Source organism: Bos mutus, chromosome 8 (assembly GCF_027580195.1).
Source record: "Bos mutus isolate GX-2022 chromosome 8, NWIPB_WYAK_1.1, whole genome shotgun sequence".
In the NCBI taxonomy this organism is placed as follows: domain Eukaryota; kingdom Metazoa; phylum Chordata; class Mammalia; order Artiodactyla; family Bovidae; genus Bos; species Bos mutus.
The window spans coordinates 14,135,468-14,153,486 of record NC_091624.1 but is presented as its reverse complement, the minus strand read 5'-3'; the positions used below and the strand labels follow the sequence as shown (position 1 = coordinate 14,153,486).

The 18,019-nt window shown below is 45.0% G+C and overlaps 1 protein-coding gene across 10 annotated transcripts in view; it reads right to left on the bottom strand.

The window, feature by feature from the left end:
* The window catches only part of EPB41L4B (erythrocyte membrane protein band 4.1 like 4B), a 138,807-nt gene that overhangs the window by 89,088 nt on the left and 31,700 nt on the right, over nucleotides 1-18,019 (bottom strand). For all 10 annotated transcript variants that reach the window (XM_070375144.1, XM_070375140.1, XM_070375142.1 and 7 more), the window contains exons 2-4: nucleotides 15,796-15,900; nucleotides 2,452-2,494; nucleotides 1,538-1,616 (exon numbers count right to left, since the gene is read on the bottom strand). In XM_070375144.1, the coding sequence (XP_070231245.1) occupies nucleotides 1,538-1,616; nucleotides 2,452-2,494; nucleotides 15,796-15,900 (227 nt within the window). The remainder of the gene's footprint in view (nucleotides 1-1,537; nucleotides 1,617-2,451; nucleotides 2,495-15,795; nucleotides 15,901-18,019) is intronic.

Genomic DNA, 18,019 nt, shown 5'->3' with positions numbered 1-18,019 from the left:
AACCACTGCATCTGACCCTCAGCTAACCCTGCCAGCAGATTTCAGGAAGGATGCAGCTGATTGTATCAAAGAGTTTGCAGCTGACTGCAGTGAGCGACTGCTGGAGGCTTTTTTTCTGCTGAGATTAACCGCAGGCTCTGTCTTCAAAAAACCAAAAAACACATGTGTGCACACACACAGACACACACACACGCACACAGGAAACAGAAATCCCAGAACTGGTTAAGGAAAATGGGGAGGAAGGCAGCAAATAATACCAGAGGAGTTCACTGAAGTAAGAGATTAAGTAAGTGTCCTTTTTTACCAGGAGGATGTGGGCATCAGAACCGCTTACAGTGCTTTGTAAAAACCGAAGCTACCCACGCTCGGCTCCACACCTACAGAATGAGAATCTTACACGCAAGAGTAGTCCCCAGGAATGTGATTTGTTCAAAAGCTTCTTGGGTGTTTCTGATTCACAACCACTGGTTAAGAATCACTGGCTTTGATGACAGCTAGAAGCAGCACACTTCATAAAGGACTCTGAAGAGCAGCCCTAGGACAATGTAATTTGTTTGAACTTTGAACACAATGCACACAGTCACTCTCTGTGGGATGGATATAGGATAATGTGGGTGACCCAGACATGTGGGTGGTGGTGAAGGTTCTAGTACATTCCAGAATGTTACTACTTCTGACAGGCACTCAACTACCATTAAACTGAGTACCCATATTAAGGAGGAAACAGTGCTGATGTGGCCAGAACTTCCAATTCCTATAGGAAATCTTAACTACAGAAGCCCATAGACCCCTCCCATGGCAGGGCATGGTGATAAAGTCAGTCATTAAAGTGCTACTTAGGTGGTCACCTCCAAGCCAGGGGCCAGAGCCATGGACCACCCATCACCACTGCTGTGCATCACAGACGATGACAAGGGGAGTCTGGGGAATCAAAGGCAGCAGGAGACTGAGCCGAGAATCTCACTGACAGCAAGGTGGCTGGAGGTCCACACATAAAATGTTTTATGTTTTAAGTCTCTTTTGCTTCAACACTATCTCTGAAGTCTCATAGGCAGACATAGGCAGGTATACCAAGGAAGAAACTCAACGGGGTGGAAAGTCACCATGAAGGAGCACCAACAAATCTGATACTACAACAATCGAGGGAATATTTGGCAGTGCTCCTTAAAGAAATAAAACGGCAGTTTTGGATGGTGAAATGCTCTTCTAATATCTGCCTTCCCTTTTGGTATCTGAGACAAAAAATAAAGTGCCAGAGACCAACTAGCCAATTTACCCAAGGTCTGTCAAGACAGATATGAAATGAGAAGATACACTCTTAAATTCTGATTTACTAAGAAAAGGTTCAATCAGGCAAAGTTTTCAACAGAATGCAGAGATAAGCACAGGCAAAGTGTTCGTAACTTTTGCTCAGAACAGAAAGACAGCAGATGGAAGAGGTGGCAAGCCCACAGTCTAGAAGGCCTGCTGATTATACCAAGGCAAGTGCTATGGGGTGTGAGTGGGTGGAAGGACCTTGCTTCGCATCTTGTCCTACCTTGTAAACTCTTCACGAAGGTTGTTCGGTTCTGAAGAATAATATTTAACTCGAAAGTGCAAAGCATAAGCAGGTCCAACTAAGCATTTGGAGATGGAAGGTTGAAGATGTTTTCCCCCAAGGTTTGAAGATCACAGAATGGACAAAAAGGAAAAACATGTTAAATCTATTAACATATCCACCACACCACTGGAAATTAACAACAGAACACACAAAGCAATCCCAGTTTGGAAAACTAAAATGGACTTTGGTGTTGACAAAAACAGTGTGGTTAGTAATCTCATTCTGGAAGAAAATGCTACTCATCTAGTGACTCACTGAGAGCTAACACTTTACTTTCACCCCTGACTGCCAAGATACCCCAGTGACACTAACTTTTAACAAAATACTAAGTGGGCTATAGGAAAGTGACACATAAACAGCCGAGTGTTCTGTAATCTAAAAATAACCACAGTAAAAATACTTTAAAAGTATTAAATTTTAAAAAAATTACTCATACATAAACCACATTGAAGAAATGTGGTTACCACAACATAACATCAGAGAGCAGGACCAGATTGTCAAAGATCCTACCAGCTCTCCCATTCTCTGAATCTACTTCATAACCCCCGAGAAAATGAATGTCACAGGTATAAAGCCATGTTTCTGAACATCCTATTTCTCAGTCCTCGTTGGGGGAAGTGTCTAATTTCAAAAGAGGGCATAGTGTGTTTTTTAACATCTACTAAAAACTCCCATTCAAATTTTAAACTCTTAACATTTAGCCAGTCTTAGGAAATTAAAACATCCTTAGAACTGAATCCATTTGAAAATGCTCCCAAGTTCTAATGAAAATGTAATACTTCAAAACACTGGCAACGGAGTTCACTCTCTGAAAAGGCAGGAAGGTAGTAGACTGAATTCTGCTTACTTACTTTTCATCTGCTTTTTTATAGGTTTGGAATGATCCAGCCAGTGCTGAAAGAAAGAAAAAAAAATGTTTTTCTTTTAGGAATAGTTTCATCAATAAGATTTTGCATCCCCTGGAGTTACCCTCCCCTATAAATCTTAGTAACTAAAACTAAAAAACACAGGTTTTTTGACTCGGTCCCCCTAAATTCTAAAATTAACAACCAAAATTCATGGCCCTTTAAATGACCCACACTGAAGATGGACAGACAGGCAGGAATTTCCCTGAGATAATTCTGCTCTGGTCCATGAAGGTGTTTCAACTTCCTCTAAAACCAGGGCTGGCCCTCCCTTGTGGCTCAGCTGGTAGAGAATCCGCCTGCAATGGGGGAGGCCTGGGTTCGATCCCTGGGTTGGGAAGATCCCCTGGAGAAGGGAAAGGCTACCCACTCCAGTATTCTGGCCTGGAGAATTCCATGGACAACCCAGTCCATGGGGTTGCAGAGTCAGACACGACTGAGCAACTTTCACTCACAAAACCAGGGATTGGACCAGATTATGAGCTCTTAAACTGGTTACCTGCAACCTGCTCGGTATAATATAAAAATATCTGTGCTTCATGAAAAGGTGTCAACATCATTAATTATTAGAGAAATGCTAATCAAGACTACAACGAGGCATCACCTCACACGGGTCAGAATGGCCATCATCAAAAAGTCTACAAATAATATATGGTGGAGGGAATGTGGGGAAAGGGAACGCTCTTACACTGTTGCTGGGAATGCAAACTGGAGCAGCCACTGTGGAGAAGGGTATGGAGGTTTCTTCAAAAACTAAAACAGAACTACCATTTGACTCAGCAATTCTGCTCCTGGATAAACATCCAAATACCCAAAAACACACATTCAAAAAGATGCATGCACCCCAGCGTTCACAGACAACCCAAGAGCCCATCAACAGATGACTGGTTTAAGGTGTGATATGTATACACAATAGACTATTACTCATAAAAAAGAATGAAATATTGCCATTTGCAGCAACATGGATGGGCCTACAGATGATCATAATAAGTCAAAGAAAAGACAAATATCATATGCTATCATCACTTACATGTAACATCTAAAAAATAAAAAATGAATCTATATATAAAAAAATGGAAACAGACTCACAAAAAAAAAAGGAAAAAAAACTTATGGTTACCAAAAGGGAAAGGGGAGAGGGATAAATTAGGAGTTTGGGATTAAACTACAGATACAAACTACTGCAGATAAACTAGATAAGCAACAAGGATTTACTGTTTAGCACAGGGAAATATACTCAATGTCTCATAACAACCTATAATGGAAAATAACCTGATGAAAATTTATATATAACTGAATCACTTTGCCGTATACGTGAAACTAACACAATATTATAAATTAACTATACTTCAGTTAAAAAAAGAAAAAATATCTGTGCTTATGGACATCAAATTCATTTTTCCTGGGAAGAGTTAGCTTTCCAAAGAGGTGCTGAAAATAACCTAAAACCCTTTACCTAATTCATCTATAAAGTCCCTTCAAGTCAGTGGAGCCATCATCAGCCTTTTTCTCCTGAGTTTTCTCATGATAGAACTAAGTCTCCACTCATTTAGTAACGACCATAGCCACGCTGCCAAAAGTCTCTGTTCATACACGGGTTTTTTGACTCGGTCCCCCTAAATTCTAAAATTAACAACCAAAATTCATGACCCTTTAAATGACTCACACTGAAGATGGAAAGACAGGAAGGAATTTGCCTGAGATAATTCTGCTCTGGTCCATGAAGGTGTTTGAACTTCCTCTAGCTTTCACCAGAAACACCACTTCAGTCTTATCCACCCGAGGAAATTACAAAACCACTTCCCTCATATAAAAGTTCCTCTGTAACATCCAACTTGTTGGCGCTACAGTCTTGAGGAGCCTTGGGAGCTTGACTTCCATGAAAAACATTTCAGAACATGAGCCCCTCCAGGCGAACATATGTCTCAGAGGGCAAGGACCACTCGCTTAATCATCTCTGAGTTTCCTGTGCCACACACAGAGCTGGCCACCCAGCAGGCCTTATTGGATTCTTGAGAAAGAAATAAATGTTCAACATAATTTTTTTAAAATGGGGCAAAAAGGGACTTTCCTCTATGGAAACTCCATGCATGTGGAACACTGCTGTAAGGACAGCAGTTGGAACAACACAGCACAGAGCAGGTTTCTCAATAGCTGTTCAGAATCAGAGGTCACTCTGCTGACCGTCAATATACTTTCAGAAGCAATCTAAACCCTGGACATTCTAATAATGAAAATGGGAGGGACTGAGTGAGTACAGTGTACTCTACCCCTCACCAAAGAGCCCGTTACGAGACTGTGGGAGGAGAGGGATAAGGCAACACAAAAGCAAATAAGAGATGAATTATAACACAATAAGCTGTGAGCAGTGCAATGGGAGACATCGGCTTTGTCATCCCTGCTTCCCAGCGAGGCAACTGAATGATAAAAGCCCCAGATCCCCACAGCTGGATGCCTATCTCAAAGGCTTGTGCACAGGATGCTTCATCTCATTGTTAATAGCTCTGAATGAGAAATGACCTAAATGCCCAACAACAAAGACGGATTAAAAAATGACTCCTCCATGTAGTGAAATACTATTCAGCCTTTAAAACTGATTTAGGCCTGTATTTATTGATGTGGCAAGAGATCCACAGCACAATGTGAGATGGAAAAAAAAAAAACAGGTAGGATCCCTTTATAGAAAATTATTATTTCCTAGCAACACATGTCCATAAAAATGTATAGAGGTTATTTCTGAATGTGGGACTGTGAATGACGTCTACTTATTTTCTTTTTCACTTTTCTGAATAGTTTCTTCCTTTTAAAGAGAATATTATTTTCACAGTGGAGGGTGTGGTGGGGTGGGCCTGCCAGGTTGTCAAATTTTATTACTTATTTACCACTTGCCTATCAGGTGGTTTTTGATGATCAATTTGTCTCATTAGAGTGAAGTCTCATTGCTGCCCCTTAGCCAAGCTGAAGTCCTGGACCCTTAGCCCCTGGGAAGAGGACATACAAGGACTTATAAAGCAACATATTTACTTTCCTGCCAAAGTAAGTATCATGCTAATGGGTTGACTAAACCTGTTCTTTGCCTCACTTTCAAATGAATTTATCCATATCAGGCAAGGAACGTTCTCCCCACAACCAACCTCTAATCTTATTAGCCCCGGAGGCTCAGAGCTTAAAGGAGCTTGTCCCATTTCTTTCCTTTCTCAAGTCTCCTTATCATATTTGGAATAGAATAAATTTCAGCCCACTGTTCTTCTCCCTCTACTGTCAAACTCTAATCTTAATCCAGGCCCCGCCTGTATCATTTCCGGAGCTGTGGTTTTAAACCCTGGCTGCACATTTCAGTCACAGATACCCAGGTTCCACCCAAGATCATTATACAGAATCCTAGATCATTAGTGTTTTCCAAAGGCTGCCAGTGTGCTCATTAAATATTTAATGCTGAAGTTTCCCTGCATCCTCTCCTACCCAAGAATATGTACTAATAATGACCCCGGGGATCCTGAAACATCCACGACCCCTTCTGAAGACTGCTGTCTGAGGTTTGTAAAATCTTCAGCAATTTCAGGGTTTATGAGCCAGATGGCTACGGCCCTGTGTTAACTGACAGGCATATCATGGCTGGATGCTCCCCCTGGACAGCAAATGCCCTTCCCTCTGACCACACTGCTAAAGAAGTTCCCCTCATCCTCATGCACTGGCCCCCATCCTTCCCAGCAAGTCACCAGCCACGGAGCCTTGCCCGGAGCAGGACCTACCAGGATGGAGGTCTAGGGCTCACAAAGCTGGGGAAAAAATCAGCAACAGCTCCATTTAAAAAGCTCCTTGACCCTGTGGTGTTCTGATCAGGTTTGCTCATCTGCATCAGAGGCAATAAGAAAGCCAGTCACAATCCTAAAACGAGATGATAAAACCTTTCTTGTGTCCTACCAGTTCACACTGACCCAACTTCCTTCTTAGCTGCAGGGGCTGACTGGACCCTGATCACTCGTATTTAATCCCACAAGACCACCCTGGGACTTAAAGACCCCGGATACTCAGGCCCAGTGTGGCATTTAGCAAATCATATCCTGTACTTGGCTTGAAGCCCAATTTAACAGCAGCAGGACCTATCTCAGATATTCACCTGCATCTGACTAAATATAGCCAGGCTGCCTGTCAGCAGGGACCAAGACAAATGGCTCCAGCCCTCTTATCAGACTGGTAAACCAGTCACCGGAAAGAGACAGGTGCGTTTCTGAGTTCAAAGGGCAAGATGTTTAACTCAGACACTCTAATGCGTATTAGGTAGTTTCTGATCTGAATTTCTTATCCAAGTCCATCTGGCAAAACCCTTTCCATAAATTGAGATGTGAGATGATCTGGCAAAGCCCATCTGCTCTGACTGTACATCAGTTCTAGAATTATGACATATATGAGACTGGCTGTAGGATTTAATTGTCTAAAACCTACACACAAGCACTTGAATCGCAGGAGAGGCTCGGGGCTTGACAAGGGTCTAAAAACTCTGCCAGAACAACCTCTGGGCCATCACATTTGAGTGATGGAACTCATAACTGGCTTTCTAGTACCTCTAGATTTTCTTGGCTCGTAAAAAGTGTCTAGTTTGCATTTAAATTAGAGCTGGAAGGAATATGAGATAATCATATCCAAAGGATATAAAGAGAAAGACGAGAACGAACACTTTTGGAGCTTATTGTGTGTGATATTGTGATTCATAATAAGAAATGTATATTTGGTCTTCATTGGTTTCTGGCACAGAGCCCCTAAAAGCCTTGTAATTTCCTAAGTGGTAACAGCAATAAAAGTGTCTTAATATTCATAACAAACCCCTTCCAATGACACCTGAGTTTATGTGTTATGAGTTATGAGGTTCTTTGGGAAAGCACCTAGGGATGGGGCTGGTTGCTAGGGGAACCAAACACATGAGAGCAGGAACTTTCAGTCCCATCCCCCGATCTCCAGGAAGGGGAGAGGGGCTGGAGGTTGAATCAATTACCAATGGGCAATGATTTAATCAGTAGTGTCTGTGTGATGAAGCCTCTGGAAAAACTCAAAAAGACAAGGTTCAGAGGTCTTCAGGGTTGCTGAACATAAGGAGATTTGGGAAGAATGATATGTTCAGAGGGTCACAGACGCTCCACACCTTCCCACCCCCAATACCTTGCTCTGTGCATCTGTTTCATCTGGCTATTCCTGAGCTACATCCTTTTATGATCAACTGGTAACCTAGTAAGTTAAATGCTCTTCTGAGTTCTGCATTGGCTCTGGCAAAATTGATCATACCCAAGGAGGGGGTCTGGGAACCTCCCACTCACCTACAGCCAGTAGATTAGAAGCACAGGTGACAAGCTGGACTTGGGATTAGTATCTGAAGTGTGTGTTTGGGGGTCGGAGGGGGCAGGGAGGTGGGGAGTCTTGAATGACTGAGTCCTTAACCTGTAGGATATCTGACACTATCTACCTGAAGCATTCATATATTGGTGGTGTTGGGGAAAACACGCATTATATTATGTAACATCCATTGCCTTCTCGGGCCTCAGAGTAGAGAAAGGTGGCTGTGGCGAGGGCAAGGGGTAGCCTGCATCACGGCACTAGTGAGGCAGGATTCTAACTCAGCAAGTGTCAGCATGATGCTCTGGGTCTCCACACACACCCGGGTCTGACACTCCTTTTCTGCTCTCGCCTCATCCTCAGTCTCATCCAGAAGGAAGTCCTGTCGACCTGCTGTGCACACCAGCCACTCCAGGCTTCCTTGGGGGTTCGTTTAGCTCAACTGCAGAGAGTCCTTCCCTTCCCTTCCCAGGTGGCTCAGTGGTGAAGAATCCACTCGCAATGCAGGTGATGTAGGAGGCGTGAGTTTGACTCCTGATCAGGAGGATCCCCTGGAGAAGGAAATGGCAACCCATTCCAGTATCCTTGCCTGGAAAATCCCAAGGACAGAGGAGCTTGGTGGGCTACAGTCCATGGGGTCGCAAAGAGTAGGACACGACTTAGTGACTACACAACAGCAACACAGAGACTTCCCTTGATCAACTGTGTCCCATTCAGTGCTGATATCTGCATGTGGGCAGGAAAACCCGCGCTCTGCCAACATTCAGAAGCAGGCTGCTGGGTGGCCTGGGGCATTTCTTGAGCTGTTTGACATGTCTTTGAGAAAGAGGCGGAAGACCAGAATTCAAGTCCCAGCCCTGCCATTTGCCTGGGGTGTGGCTGTTCACTCACCCTTTAGCTTCCTTCTCAGTGCACTGAGCCATCCACTGACACTGGCTAAAGAATCAACTCCCTGTCTCTGGAAACTAATGAACCATTCATATGCAAGGAAGGGTTTGTCCGCAAACATGGTGACATTCCAGGCACCCATCGGAGTGAAGCCACAACAGTGCCTCTGCGTGTCTTTCCAGCAGCATGTCTGTGTGTCTACCTCCCTGGCAGCTGTGGGCCCCTAACTACCCATCTAACCCGAGTCCATGATGCAGAGACCGGAGAGAAAACCTCTCACAGGTCTTGAGACAAAGGCCAGAATCACCTTTTCTGGATTCCTTGCAGCCAAACGGATCACCATAAGATGCTCTCTTTTCATGCTGGGATGGGCTTGGGAAAGGACTCAGGATGGCTACCCCTCCCCAGTAGAACACCTGCCCCCGAGATGGGATGGAGGCTCCCGGTTGCTGGGGCAGTGGTGACCCCTGCCCCAAACCCCTGCCACTCCTCTGCCTGGCAAAGTCCTCTTGTCCTCTGTGGCTGTAGCCCTCCCCATGTTCACCCTCCCCCTCTGTAGTTTGATCACCTCGTCAGTGACACTCAGGCTCCAGGCTCACAGATGAGAGGACTGAGCCCATAGTATTCCAAGGGACCACTTGTCTATTTCCCAACCAGACTGTGGCAGGCAGGGACATTGTCCAGCCTACCCATGTGCCACAGAGCTGGCCACTGAGTAAGCTCCAAGCCACAGTACACTGAATGGCTACTGACTAAATGTTTTCTTGGTCTGTGTGTGTTGTGGGGGGGTGTCTGGGGCGTGGAGGGGTGTGACACTACCATGTGTCATGAAATCAGTACAACCCAGTGGGCTGGCCACTGTGATGACAGACCAAGTTCTGAATCTTGGCTCTATCCCTACTTTAACCTTTGTGAGGTTCCGAGTAAGCTGTGGCTTCATCGTCTGTGAAATGGGTCTGCCTCACAGATCGATGATGAATAATTAAACATGAGCGCTATAAAGCCTTCGGTTTGATGCCAGTCTCAGGTCAGAGTGGGGACTCAGTAAACAGCACCTACCAGACCAGCCAGGGGAAAGCTGGGTGGGTGCAGGCCAGAGCCCGGGCTCTCAGAAGACAGCTTTGATTTGTAAAAATAGAGCCCGTGCCCCTGCTTTGAGCTGTGCCCAGCGAGAGCTACAGATGGATTCCTGGGTGGCTTTCCTGCTTAACAGAAAAAGGAAACAGGAGGCCCCAGTCCCAACTGCTAAAAATAGGCGATGCCAGTAGACTTTGACCTTGCTTCAGGGCTGGGCAGCGCACTATGGAAACCAGGCTTGGCTCTTTGCAGGGAGCTGGGGACGCAGAGAGTTGTGCCAAGAGCCCTGCCACTGCCAGCCCTCTGATATGAATATCAGGGGCTGGGTGGGGATGTCATTCTTGGCAGGAGCCTCTACCGTGGTGCAGTAAGCCACTGGCCAAGTGGACGGTCCCCTTCCTGGCCCCCATCTATTACACCTGCCACCAACTGCTTCATCCTAGACCCTAGGAAAAAAATCAGTGGCTCAGCAAACCTTTCCAAAAGGTCTCATCTAAATTGCTAAGGTCTCTCCTACAGGCAAGGCAGCCTTGAGGTTCCAGCTAAGCTCAGTGCATCACCTCTGGGGGCCTGATGACTTATGAGCCTGCCCACCTGGAAGAAGAGACCCACAGCCATGACGGGTTACAAAGCCCTTTCTCCTCCCTTAACTCACAGAGTCCCTCAATTTCCCTGTGAAATGGATGTTACTGCATCCACCCCGGTGCTAGGAAAACTGGGGCTCCAGAGTACCGTGTACTGAAAAGAGTGCCTAAACCTGAAATTGTAAAAACCTGGGTTCGTGCATGAGCTGTGCGACTCACTCAGTGACTTGCCAAGGTCTAAGAGCTTTGGTTTCCCCACCCAGAAGATGGGAGAAATTGATCAATGGCTCCTAAGGTCCCTTCTGGGGCTAAAGACTAAAGTTCTAGGTTGTATGCCTTGTTACCACAAGTCGCCAAGTCAAGAGGAGAAGGTCCTAAGTCTTAGGATCTAGTTAGAAAGGTTTGCTCACATACACAAATAATGATCTTGAGGCCAAATGAGCGAACTGCCAGGGAGGGTGAAATAAACTCAGGTTTACACAGAGGAGGAAAAACACTTTGGGAGTTCAGGGCATGCCGCATGAAGGGCTGTCATCAGAGTTGGTCTTGAAGGATGGCCATAAGTTAAACGGGATGAAGTGAAAGTGAAAAGTCGCTCAGTCATGTCCGACTCTTTGTGACTCCATGGACTGTAGCCCACCAGGCTCCTCCGTCTATGGGATTTTCCAGGCAAGAGTACTGGAGTGGGTTGCCATTTCCTTCTCCAGGAGATCTTCCCCACCCAGTGATCGAACCCAGGTCTCCCGCATTGTAGACAGATGCTTTACCGTCTGAGCCACCAGGGAAGTCTCTTAAACAGGATGAGAAAGGGCATTCCAGGAGCTGCACCAGCATAAGCAAAGTGACTAAACAACAACAAAACATCACCAGAGCCTAGCCTGCAATGAGCCCCAACTGGAAGGCAGACTAATGAGAAGGGGGCTGGGAGCTCCCGCTGTTCCACATGGCTCGGATCCTCAGAGTCAGGCAGATAACGGCCCTGCACCTGCTCTTGCGGGGCAGAGAAGCACGCCATGCTCACAGAGCTGCAGGCTGGAAAGGCTCTAGCACCTTCAGAGTCTGAGCTCCTGCAGGCGTATGGCCTGGGAAGGATGCCTGGATACCGCTGAGAACATCCCTCCTGCCACACGGGGCCTGGGCACCGGCAGGCGGGAAAGCCTGGCAGCCAAGTGAGCAGAGGCTCACAGCAAAGACTTTCATAATGGCGTTACCTCCGTGGTTTCTGGAGAACGCAAGTGGCTGGGGAGTGGTCGCCTGGGGTTAAGGACATGCCACCAGGGCAACAAGTACGTGCCTCTCAAGGCAGAAAGATGGGTGTCTTCTCCCTTCAGACTAGAGGAGACGTGAGGGACAGTACCCTGCCTCCCCTTTAGTCTCAGAATCACAGGACATTAAAACCAGAAGGGCTCTTGGAAGAACATGTCCCATAAACCCATTTTACAGATGAGGAGACTGAGGCCAAGGGAGAGAAGGTGGCTTATCTAAAGCCCATCAAACCAGGAGCAAGGTTCAGGCCTGAACTGAGTCCTGGGCCATAGACAATCTGAAGCCAAAAATACCATATACAAAAGGACAACAGGAAAAGCAGCTCTGGGAAGAGGAGGACTGATGAGTGTCAGATGCTGGGGACGGCAAGAACTCTATAAATTCAGCACTGAGGAAGCAACTGGAAATGGAACTCTGATGCAGGTGTATAAATGCTGGAGAAACAGGCAAAGTCCCTTAAGAGAAAGCAGTAAAAAGAACGGACATAGAGAAAGAGACACTGAAGTGCAGGGAAGAAAACTCAAGGCATTCAGGCTAAATGACCTCGGTCTTCTCAGCCAGAGGTGAGGCCACCCGTGAGAACAGTCTCTGTAGGGACTGGACTAGAGGTCTATGGTGCAGACTCAGAAGGGGAACCCTGGGGCACTTCAGGGTCCAGTGGGCGCTCATGAGGCTCCAGGAACAGCTCAGGGCTTGGATTTCGCTGAACCTGTGATCTGTGCTTGGGCCAGAAGGCATGGCCCATGGCCTCTCCAACAATGCCTGGCAGTCCTGGAGAAGCAGCAGAGGAAGCAGATGGGCCTGCATGTGTGTTGAAGGGGGGTCAGGGGACAGTCACAGGGGCAGGAGAATCAAAGGGCAAATGGGGACACAAAAGACATGCCTGAGGCTTGACCGGGCGGGGAGGAAGACCAGGGCAGGAGGGGGTTGTTGAGGGCCAAGGCCACGCGCAGAGGAACTGGAAGGAGGCTAAGAAACAACAGAATCCTGGATCTTATTCTGGTTACAGGATAAGAAACAACAGAATCCTGGATCTTGGAGTGAATGGACAGTGACAGGACCCAAGGTGCATCTGGGTGAGGTTTGCTCAAACGAAACTTCAGTGAGAGGAAACCAGGTCTGGAATATTTAGAGGCGTCAACAACTTGAGTTCTGAGTTTGCCCCAGGAGGAGGAAAATGGGCACTTGAGGCCTTGAAGGATGGGAAGAGGGTGCTGAGGTCAGAGGGTGCAGCACTGGGTGGTCCAACCTCAAACGAAGCAGAAGTACACAGTGGAGGGGACAAAGGATGGTGGGTTGCCCTTCCCTGAGCCATGGGAGCCAAAGGGAGAGTCTCCAGCTCACAGGAAGGAATCAGGAACATGATCTCAAGGAGGCAGCAGGATGCTCGTGGCAACAGTCAAGGGGGTAAGGCAGTGGGCTGCAGACAGACAGGAGGTCCTGAAGGTAGGGCGGAAGTTGGTGTAGAGGGGGCATCTAGTGGGTGCAAAGGGACACATCTGCCCAGCAGGCACTATAACCCAGGCGTACTTAAGCCCTGGCTCCACTGCATCACCGCAGACTGAGCACCACACCATCCATCTCAGGCAGACCCAATTTCCAGGCATCGACTCTGAGTACCTCCTTACAACCATCATGCATAAGCCCAGGAAGTATTTAAAAACTATCTTTCAGGTAGAAAGGCTTAGTTACACAGGAGGAGCTCCAGGTCTCAGTTCAAATATCTCCTACCAGAGAACTCACCCTTTCATACTCTGTCTAAAATAGCACTGCCCCTTACTCTGTCTCCTCACTCTGCTTTATTTTTCTTAACCCTTATTACCACCTGTCATATTACGCAGGTATTACATACATACACTGCATTATCCACTGCTTAGAACACGGCCTAGTGCACAACAAGCACTCAATAAATATTTTTAGATTGCTGAATAAATTCTCTTTGAAACCCAAAGCTAGATTCTGCTGGGAATGGAAACTCTGAAGTCTTTCTTGCTTTTTAAAAGAATAAAGCTGACAGTATGACATTCCTTGATTTCAAACTATACTGCAAAGCTACAGTAATCAAAACAGTCTAGTACAGACACATAGCTCAAAGGAACAGAGAGCCCAGAAATGAACTCACATTTATACGATCAATTAATGAACAACAAAGGGGGCAAGAATCTAAAATGCAGTAAAGACAGCCTCTTCAATAAATGGTGTTGGGAGATCTGTACAGCTACAGGGAGAAGAATCAAACAACTTCTATCTCATACTACACACAAAAATCAATTCAAAATGGATTAAAGATTTAAACATAAGACCTGAAATCATAAAACTTGCAGAAGAAAACATAGGCAGTATGCTCTTTGACAGTAATCTTAGTAGTATTTTTTAATATGTCTCCTTAGGCAAGGGAAACAAAAGCAAAAATAAATAAATGCAATTATACCAAACTAAAAAGCTTTTACACCATGAAGATAACTATCAGCAAAATAAAAACACCACCTACTGAATGGGAGAAGAGCTTTGCAAGGGACATATCTGATAAGGGATTAATATCCAAAATACACGAAGATCTCCAACTCAACATCAAATATATCCACACGATCCTATTTAGAAATAGGTAGAAGATCTGAATAGACATTTTTTCCAAAGAAGACACACAGATCTCCAACAGACAACATGAAAAAATGATCAACATCACTATCAGGAAAATGCAAGTCTAAACTACAGTGAGGTACCCATCACCTCACACCTGTCAGAACGTCTATTATCAAAAACACAACGAAAAACAAGCATCGGCAAGGATACGGAGAACAGGGAACCCTTCTGCGCTGTTTATTGGTGGGAATGTAAACGGATGCAGCCACCATGGAAAAGAGTACGGAGAGTCCTCAAAAATTAAAAACAGAACTACTGTATGATCTAGCACTTCCACTCCTGGATATTTATCCAGAGAAAACAAAAACACTGATGAGAAAAGATATATGTACTCTTACACTCATCGCACTGTTATATTAGCTAAGATATGGAAGGAACCCAAGTGCCCATCAATAGATGAATGGATCAAGAAGATGCAGTGTCTATACATACACATCAGAATACTACTCAGCCATTGAAAATAATGACATCTTGCCATTTGTGACAACATGGATGGATCTAGAGGGTATTGTGCTAAGTGAAATAAATCAGACAGTGAAAGACAAATATGGTATGATTTATCACTTATGTGTGGAGTCTAAGAAACAAATGAACAAACATTACAAAATAGAAACAGAATTATAGTACAGAGGACAAACAGGTGGTTGCCAGGAGGGAAGGAGGGAGAAAAAGAATAGGTGAAGGTGATTAAGAAGTACAAACATCCAGTAGTTGCAAAATAAATGAGTCACAGGTCTGAAATGTACAGCAAGGAGAATATAGCCAGCAACTATATACTATTTTTGTATGGCAACAGGTTGTAAATAGGCTTATTGTGGTGATCATTTACAGATGTACAGAAATACCGAATTACCATCTTGTGTAACAGGAACTAACATAGTATTGTTGGTCAGTTATAAAATAGATGAAGAAATAAAAATAAACGAAAGAGTGGTTCTGAGTTGTGTTGAGTTCACTTACTCGGGTACCTCCACTGCGGACAGTTCTGTCTCAGGCAAAGTGAGGGAAGTCTTTGCTGACCAAACACAACCTCCTGGAGCCTGCAAGATGGCTCTCGAGCAATGCCAAGACCTGCTCAGACCACCCGGCCCCGGAGCCCACTAAGCCTGGCTGCGGTTCAGCTGTGCCCACAGCACCTGCTCTCTACACCTGGCAAGAGTCCACGAGAAGAGGGTGGCACAGCCTCTTCTGCTAGTTAAAAATACACACAGCATCCGCAGAAGAATTCTTATAATGAGATTTCTTTCTACCTACTCTAGAGATGTGCCTACACTGCATCCTCATGCTTGGAAACGTCTCCCTAGCACGTCCCCATGTGCAGCAAGATACTGGACACCTCCAGGGTGGGGCGTCACGGATGCATCAGCTCACATGGGCGCCAGCACCTCCATCCCAATGCTCTTTACCACAACAGTAATGCAGTTTTACACCTGTCTTTCTCTACCAATTTCTAGTAACCTGTGATTAGCCAGTCCATTGTGGAAGGAATCAAAGGAATACTTACCGGAACCTGGGCAGAGTTGAGGAACTGGAGGCCAAAGTAATCTGTTTCCACCAGGTCTAAGTGGTATACAATCTGATCAAACAAATCCTGGCCTTTGGCATGTTTCTGGAAGATAAGGGGTAGATGAAATTTTAGGAGGTGACAGTTGATAAGAAACAAAATTCAAAAAAAAAAACAAAAACCCAAACAACAAAATCACTTTCCTCTCTCTACCATACACATATGTGTCAGAGTACACAAATTTATTTAAATGCAATTATTTTTTTATTATAATACAAACTCATGATTAAATCTAAAGCATACATGATGACAAGAAAACCCCACCAAACTACTACTTTATAGGATGATTAGGGAACCAACACCTTATTATGATAAATGGTTAATAAATAGAAAAAAAAAAAAGTCAAGCATTGATCCTGCCTTTAGCTGCAGCACTAGGAACCCAAAGAATTGCTGTTGTTTCATTGCTAAGACATACCCCACTCTTTTGCAACCCCACGGACTGCAGCCTGCCAGGCTCCCCTGTCCATGGGATTTCCCAGCCAAGAATGGAGTCGGCTGCCATTTACTTCTCCAGGGTTTTGCCCAACCCAGGAATCAAACCCTCATCTCCTGCACTGCAGGCAGATTCCTTACCACTGAGCCACCAGAAAAGACCAACCAAAGAGTAGATGACAGCATATACAAAAATTAACTAAAAATGAATCAAAGACCTAAATGTAAGAGTTAAAACTATAAAACTCAGAATAAAACATACACACAAATCTTCACAACCTTGGATTAGGCAAAAGTTTTTTAGCTAAGACACCAAAGGCACAAACAACAAAGGAAAAATCAAACTGGACATCACCAAAATGTAAAACTTTTATGCTTCGAAGAACACAAAGACATCAAGAAAGTACAAAGACAGTCCAGAATGGGAGAAAAGTTTACAAATCATACTTCTGATAAGGGACTTCTCTAGAACATATAAAGAATTATTACAACTCAATAATAAAAAGACAAATACTCAATTTAAACACAGGTCAAGGATATATAGAGATGAGGGCTTCCCGGGCGGCACAGTGGTAAAGAAGCCGCCTGCAGTGCAGGAGATGGGGGTTCGACCCCTGAGTCAGGAAGATCCCCTGGAGAAGGAAATGGCAATCCACTCCAGTACTATTGCCTGGGGAATCCCATGGACAGAGGAGCCTGGTGGGCTACAAGGGGGTCTCAAAGAATCAGACCTGACTGAGTGACAGAGCACACACACATATATAGAGATAGAGAGATGGTTCACCTAAGATGAATAGCCAACAGGCATATCAAAAGATGCTCAACATCATTAGTCATCAGGGAAGTGCAAGTAACAACCACAGTTAGACACTCCATACCCACTCGGAGGGCTATAACAAAAGAAGAGAGATCACCAATGCTGGAGAAACTGGGACCCTCTTACATTGCTGATGGGAATGTCAAATCTTGTAGCTAATTTAGAAAAGAAGCCTGGCAACTTCTTAAACAGTTAAACACAGAGTTACCATGTGACCCAGCAATTCCACTTTTAGGTAAATATCCAAGGAAAAATGAAAACATTATGCTCACACAGAAACTGGTACAAAAATGTTTACAGCAGCATTATCCATAATAGCCCCAAAGTGGAAACAACCCGAATGTCTATCACTTGATGAATGGATAAACAAAATGTAGCATATCCATATAATGAAATACTATTTGGCCATAAAAAGGAATAAAGTTCTGATACATGCTACAACGTTGATGGACTCTGAAAACATTATACTAAGTGAAAGAGCCTGGTTATAAGTTACAAGTGACCACATATTATTTGAGACGTCCAGAATAGTAAGTCTAGAGACAGAAATTAGATTGATAATTAGTAACTGCTTAGGACTGCCAGGTGTATGGGGTGACAGCAAAGATGAACAGGGTTTGAGGGGAGGCGGTTAATGAAGTGTTCTAAAATTGACCATGGCTATAGATGTGCAACTCTATGAATATACTGCTGCTGCTGCTGCTAAATTGCTTCAGTCGTGTCCGACTCTGTGTGACCCTAGAGACGGCAGCCCACCAGGCTCCCCGGTCCCTGGGATTCTCCAGGCAAGAACACTGGAGTGGCTTGCCAGTTCCTTCTCCAATGCACGAAAGTGAAAAGTGAAAGTGAAGTCGCTCAGTTGTCCCGACTCTTAGCGACCCCATGGACTGCAGCCTACCAGGCTCCTCCGTC